Genomic DNA, 7,481 nt, shown 5'->3' on the forward strand with positions numbered 1-7,481 from the left:
CGGTTTTGTATGACTGCCTACATCAAAAACACGATCTCTAATGAGGAATAAATGTAGAAGATTGAAGTGGGTTAAGTCCATAAGAGAGACTAAATCCTGGTTGAGAGCACGTCCAAAGCTGCAGTGTGAAGCCTTTTGTATGTGGCTGTGCAAACCTCCTACTCTTTCCAGTGCAAAGTTGTGTCTCTGGCACTGTGTTCTTCACTGTGCACAGTAAAACTGCCCAGAGAAGAGAAGAAGATGGTAAACATTTGTCAAATGCCGTTTGAAGTCAGTTTAGGAAGTATTCTAGGCTTGTAAATCTTTCTAAAACAGGAAAGAAAAAAAAAAGAAAAAAAAACAAAACCCAAACAAACAAACAAAAACCTTTCTAAAATAGGTTTAGGTGACAAATTAGATGACAGGTCACAAATCTTTCCCAACACTGTAAAGGTCAACACTTGCAAAGAATATGCCAGAGTTTAGTACTTTTTAGTGAGGAATTGCAAGCATCAACAAAGAGAAGTTTATTGTTAAGTCTGTTCTGGGGCAGCAGTGTGTCTGTGAAAAAAAATCTGACTGTGGGGAAAACCTCCACCTAAAAATAAGAGCTCTGTTAACCTGTAAACATTTACAGATCTCTTTCTCTGGTGTAAAAGAAATGCAGATTTCATTTGTTTTGAGCTCAAAACAGTGGAGGAATTGCATCCAGCTTGGTATAGATGACCATTCTGAAACAGTTATTTACCTTGTATTCAGTTGTGTAAAAAGCTTTTAATAGTAAGCTTTATTCTTCAGAAATTCTTAGGAGGTGGAGATCACAATGGTAGCTTTCAGTTAAGGCTCTGGCTCCCTGCATCGTATAGAATGGGGAGGAAGGACAAACCTTATAGAGCATGTTACTTGATAATGCTCATGTTCCTACATACACTGAGAATACGATAAAGTAGCAGCACTAACTCTCATTCTAAAGAAACAAACTCCAGCTTCTGACAGCTAAAAATTCACAGTCAAAAATGAGGCATTTTTATAACTTGGTAAGAGTAGAACAGTAGTTTAAGGCTAACCAATATTACAAGCTTCATCTTAAGGAAATACATACTTGATAGAGATTATGGAGACAACCACATAGTTGGTCACCTTCCTTTATTAATTTCATTTGTTATGAATATTATTTTTATTGGATCAGATCTACCAGTCAGAACTGGAGGAATGTCAAGTGAGCAAGTATGTAGTAGGTCATAAGGCATGCTAAAAGTTGCTCTAAACTGTCTGATGCTAGGTCACAATTTAAATGTGGTAATTGTGGAATTCCCCCCCACACACCCAGTTTTTTTGTTTGTTTGTTTTTGTTTAATTAAAATTCAAAGTGTGAGACCTGTTGCTTAGACAGTACCACTGCACAATTTCATCTACAATTGTACACAGGTTCACTTAGCTACTTCCATTAAGAGTTTAAATTTTAGTTCTTCCAGCCTAACAACAGTACGCACCTAAGACAGGCTTGAAACAAACATCTGCCTTCGTGGTATAGGACTGCCTGAAAATTTTGCTGATCCCTATTGCTGTGCTATACATTTATGCAGTGAGATCACCCTCCATTCACCTTCTCTACCTGGATCAATTCCCCCAGTCAGTTTGCAGAGTGGGCACAACAGTGGACACAAAACATGGTGCATCCCAGTGGCATAATTGCTGTCAAAAAGCTCCGTAATATTAGATCTCAAATTTTTACACATACGTTTAAAATCAAGTTGAAATTTACAGTTTGAGAATTAAAATTTAAAGTAATACTGAGGTACCATAAAGAAAAGAGGAAAAAAAGAAAGATCTTATGCTAAGCCTATAGTAAAGCTGTGAAGAGGATACAGTTCACTCTTCCTTAAACAAATGTTCTTATCAATTATTTTGGGAAGCAATTACTCTTAGGGCTGGACAAAAAAGTCAGAGCACAAAAAAATGTATTGAAAGTAGAAAAAATGAAAGAAACTATGTATCTCTCCAATCCAGGGATGTCGTGAACTCTCTGACTTGCAGACTAAAATGTTGGAAGATGTTCACTATATGTTATACTGTTTTTTGCAACTACAGCTTCATTTGAAATTCAGACCTGCACTGGATTATTCAGACAATGAATCTGTAGTCAGAAATGCCATTTGTGTAGCAGTGTAAATTGTTTAAGAATTTCCTGGCTTTGAGCAGTCTTTGAAGTGATACTTAGAAAAAAAAAATAAATTCTAATCCTTTAACACTTCAAGATTACAATGGTGCAATCTTCAAGAGGTGCTGGCAAAATGAAAGTATTTCAATGCTGTGTGAACAGAAACAGGACCAAAAAAATAACTTATCATCTCTAAGATGAAGATAGGATTGGCAAGTCATAAATCTTGATGCAACTCAGCCTTGTAGTATGTTTCAACATCAAAAGCAACAGCTGAATAGTAAAAATGGAGACTATCTAGACAGTGGTAATGCAGTACTGCAGTACTAAGAGGGGCAGGGGCTTAACAAAAATCAGCTTTAGAGATGGGCAGTAACCACTGCCTTTTTACCTTGAAAAGGTGCTTCAGCAGTTCAGCTACAGCACTACAGCACCCTTCACAAAGCTGAGGAGCTGTGCTTTACTAATTTCTTTCTCCTCTTTTCATCAGCTCTTTCCTAATAGCATTTCTAAGATCAAGGATGTTGGAGAGAGTGCACCTCATGTAAAAGTCTTGAAAGTCTTCTGTGACTGTCTCCCCACTAAGGAGAAGGATCATCAATAGCATTCAGTAGCTTCTAAGAAGTTAGTGGTAAGTTAAAGTTCTGATGCAATTTGTGTCACTGCTAAAATGGATACAAAATGCTCTTGTCTAATTCTGAAGATGAATTAACATCAAATACTTGCTATGTCAGTAACATATCTGACTTATTGACCTTAATTTTGTCAGATGCAGTCAAACATGTTCTGTTCCCTTTCAGAAATTTTGTCTGTATCCTTAGTGCTACAGCTGATAAAAGATAGGAAATAATGTACCAGCTGTATTTTCCCTCTTTTCCCTTTTTATTGGAAAAAAAAAAATCTCATTTCCAGCAAAATATTTTTGTTTGAAGTATTTGCTCTTTACAGACTGTTAAAAGCAATGCTACTATTATCCCTTTATCTTTTACAGAAATCTTAGCAATGGCAGTGATGATGATATTTCATTTTATTTTAGGATTTTTCCTTTCATCTCCTTGACAAATGCTCCAAGTTTCCAACTGTTTTTTCTGATGTTGTTGAGGCTTATACAAGCAGAGTGGGGGGCTATTTTTTTTAGTTCTGCAAAGTCACCTGGTATTTGAAATGCTGAAAAGGAAACTACGTTTTTTCCACAATTTGCGATTCAGACTTTTCTTGGGTCTAACTCTGATTTTAGTAATCATTTCGGTTTTGAAAGTTAACCAGAAATCAAACTGCTTGAATCGAAGACATCTTGAGCTGACTAAGGAAGACTCTATTGGCGACATTAACTGCACCAAGATACTGGAAGGTGATATAGAAGAAATTCAAAAGGTAAAGCTTGAGACCTTATCAGTGTCATTTAAGAAACGTCCCAGACTAACAACCAATGACTATATCAACATGACAACAGACTGTGCCTCTTTCACCAAGATGAGGAAATACATTATGGAACCTCTCAGCAGTGAAGAAGCAGAATTTCCAATTGCTTACTCAATAGTGGTTTATCACAAAATTGAGATGCTTGACAGGCTTCTGAGATCAATCTATGCTCCTCAGAATTTTTATTGCATCCATGTTGATAGAAAATCTCCAGAATCTTTTTTTACAGCTGTGAAAGGAATAGTCTCCTGTTTTGATAATGTCTTTATATCCAGCCAGTTAGAGAGTGTTGTATATGCTTCATGGAGCAGGGTACAGGCAGATATTAATTGCATGAAAGACCTCTATAGAAGAAGTTCAAACTGGAAATACCTAATAAACCTCTGTGGCATGGACTTTCCTATAAAGACCAACCAGGAAATAGTAGAGAAATTAAAAGCCCTTAAAGGTGAAAACAGCTTGGAAACAGAAAAATGCCTGTTTATAAAGAAGTAAGGTGGAAAAAACACTATGAGATTGTTGATGGTAAAGTGAAAAACACAGGTATAGATAAACAACTACCACCTCTCAATACTCCAATTTTTTCTGGTAGTGCCTATTTTGTAGTTAGCAGAAGATTTGTAGAATACATATTAGAAAATAGCAAAATCCTCAAATTTATTGAGTGGGCAAAAGACACTTACAGCCCTGATGAGTACCTATGGGCAACAATTCAGAGAATCCCTGACGTCCCAGGTGCTGTTTCTTCTAATGAGAAGTATGACGTTTCTGATATGAATGCACTGGCCAGGTTTGTCAAGTGGCAGTACTTCGAAGGAGATGTGTCTAAAGGTGCACCCTACCCACCATGCAGCGGAGTTCATGTTCGCTCTGTCTGTGTGTTTGGCGTAGGAGACCTGAACTGGATGCTGCGAAACCACCACTTCTTTGCTAATAAGTTTGATACTGATGTTGATCCTTTTGCAGTGAAGTGTTTGGAAGAATATTTGCGACATAAAGCTTTGAATCTGCAAAAGAACTGAAATGCTGCATGCTCCAGTTATGAAACACAGGACCAAAGAACATACAGCTATAAATTTTTACAGTCAACGCTGGTGGTGATGTTGGTGGTGGTGATGATGATGATGGGAATAATGATTATCACTACATTGGTATGGTGATGATGTGGACCTTCTTTGTGCGTTGACAAGAAGGAAAGAAGACATGCCTCAGATGAAGATGAGAATGCCTTATGTTGCACACTAGGGCTTGGAACTTGGGTACATCACAGACAGTAGTGTTTGGAGGCTCAATTAATTTGAATATTTATTATCTCAATATGTGTTATAGTATAATTATTGGGCTTCCTGGGGTAAAACTACTTGTTGAACGCGTGGAAAATGGATGTTGTTCATGATTATTTCTGAGTTGTTGGTGTTTTTCTTTTTTGTTACTGTTGTTTGTTTGTTTGTTTGTTTGTTTTCCCAAGAATGTAATGCTCACTGAAATGGAGAAGTGAGGAGAAATACGGGAAAGCAGCAGCTGGCCTGCATGAAGTTCATATTGAGTGCTGGAAGATTTCAGGAACTTAATAATTAATTGATTTGAAAATTAAACAAAAGGGGATATACCAAAGCCAAAGGTCATCATTTAACTTAAATATGAATGCTGCAGTTCTACAATATGTAACTCTTAGTCCTTCCGGAAATCCTCAGCAAGGAATATTAAGGATTTGTATTTCTATTTTTGTAACAGGATCTTGCTTTTGTACTCTTAAGCCGTCCCTGGTAATGTGATAAGAAGTTTATATATTAGTTCCTTGTTGTATCGTCTCAGGAAACTTCAGTTTTGTGCCTGATAAGAGTTGGAATTTTACACTTACTGTATCACAAGCTTTGCTTTTGGAACCAGAATGACTCAAAAAGTCATTCTCAAAGACTTAAAAGAATTGTGGCAATGTCTAAATGTTACTGATTCAACTGCTGATTTCTACATTCTGTTAGTTCAAGTTGCATCCTAGACAATTTTAGGTATGAAAAATAAAGTTATTTTTCTGAATGTTGTTGTCTCTTCCTACAAATAAATTCCTTCTAATAGCATTGCCAAAAACCCTAACCATAAAGACCTAAGTTATATTTACTTAAGCTGCAGTGGAGACAAGTCCTACCTTTCCCACATCCACTCATTCATGTGTCCATGATTATTTAAATTTATCTGGTGCAGCTGTTACATATTCATTTGTTTGCTTGCTTGTTTATTTATTTCTAATTCATTTACTTCTTTTGGTAGAGTGGAAAGGAGGAAATCTATATGAGTTTCAGGTTAGTTCCCTACTGGGCTTAGCTACTGAAATGTGGCACAAGTACTACAAACAGTACAGAAGCATGGTAACCAGTGAAGAGAACAGCATGAGGAATGGTACTATTGCTTATTTATTTCCATAGCACTTCTAGTTCGTCATGCATGGTTACAGTCAGGTATACTATCTGATCCTGAAACTTATTATTAGCACTACCAAGTGACATAGTAAACATGACATCTTACTGTTATTTGTGTTTCTTGGATTACTGTGAAGGCAGTATAAGTTTCTAACAAAGGTAGTTTGTCATGAAGTATCTTCTGGGAAATATTTAGATGTGAACACAATGAGCAGCTTAGCAGCTTACCCTTTGATCATATAAGCTCTTAAGGGCGCTATAGATTCAATCTGAAATGAGGCTTTTTCTTTTCAACCCCATCTTTAAAACCACCTGAAAGCTGTTTAGGAAGAGTTCAGAGACTCTCACTTGGTGCATAATTACCTGGTGCAGGTAATTGTGGCCTGGGAGATGAGCACAGGAGGGAAATACTCTATAGTAACCCAAGTTGTCTTCCCCACCCTTTGGCTTTCAGACAAGAATGGTCTTAATAGACAGCTGTACTTTACTACCTTTGTACAAGCTACAGCAAGGAGGAACTTCACTGTGTAGTCATGGGAAATGTCAGAAAGTTTCATTTTCAACTCATTTTTTTTAAGAATTTCTACTTAAAGACAAACTGCATAAATAGCTTTTATGACACTAATGCTCATAGTTCAAAAATGAAGGAAAAGATGATAGTGAAGTTCCCAGAGGATGTATTTGATTGCTTGAAATCCTCCAGATATCAGGGGCATCAGCTTATTCACTTGTTTCAATGTGTTTTGTATTTACTAATATGTATAATACAATGCCTATCTTCTAACAACACTGCTACTGTAGATGGTGCAGACTGTACTTGATTAGGAGCTCCAAGTGTTACTGTCTGGACAGAGTCAAGAGAGATCCTGTGTATACTCATGGTGTGGTCCGTTCTATACGGAAGGAAAAATGCAAGAACAGCTCAGCATTTAGCATGAATTCTCCAGTACAGAGAATTCTTTTTTTCTCCCAGGGAATGTAAACCACAAAAACAACCACCTTGAAACTAAACTGTAGAAGAAAAGCTCCAATTAATAGATTTTAGGTGATGTAATGAGTACCCAGATGAACAATTGTTGAAGAAATACATGCCTTTCTCAAATTCCCTTATCTTGTCTTTCAGTTTTCCATTCCTGAGTTTTCCAAAACAGCTTAGTGTGCTGGGAGTAGTGCTCTGGTTCAGCCATAAAAACAGAGCAAGCCCTAACCCTGAACTTCTACATAAGCATTTTGGGTGGTTTCATCAATAGCAAATTTGTTGTTTTACACATACGGTTAAGTAATTGTAGTAACCAATTGTGGTAACCTTATCCCTGGGAGTCACTAAGCCAAAAATTTTCAAGCTCAAAGGCTGATTTTGTCCCAGAAACATAATTATTTATGCTTTCATCTGAAACCTCCTTCTTGTGTTATGTTTGGTTTGACAGGAAGGATGTTTTGGCTGCCTGACTGCCTCCTAGTTAGCACATCAGAAGATGACAGGAAAACTTTGAGCTGAACAG

At 37.0% G+C, this 7,481-nt stretch overlaps 1 protein-coding gene across 1 annotated transcript; it reads left to right on the top strand.

Annotated features, from left to right (window-relative positions):
* The first annotated feature begins 772 nt into the window (after positions 1–772).
* Positions 773–5,599, top strand: GCNT1 (glucosaminyl (N-acetyl) transferase 1). Its single transcript, XM_031557321.1, is given in 3 exon segments — positions 773–2,771; positions 3,177–4,031; positions 4,034–5,599. Coding segments are annotated over 2 exon segments (1,278 nt in total). The 5' UTR covers positions 773–2,771; positions 3,177–3,304; the 3' UTR covers positions 4,585–5,599.
* The last annotated feature ends 1,882 nt before the right edge of the window (positions 5,600–7,481 follow it).

Source organism: Meleagris gallopavo, chromosome Z (genome assembly GCF_000146605.3).
Source record: "Meleagris gallopavo isolate NT-WF06-2002-E0010 breed Aviagen turkey brand Nicholas breeding stock chromosome Z, Turkey_5.1, whole genome shotgun sequence".
Classification (NCBI taxonomy): domain Eukaryota; kingdom Metazoa; phylum Chordata; class Aves; order Galliformes; family Phasianidae; genus Meleagris; species Meleagris gallopavo.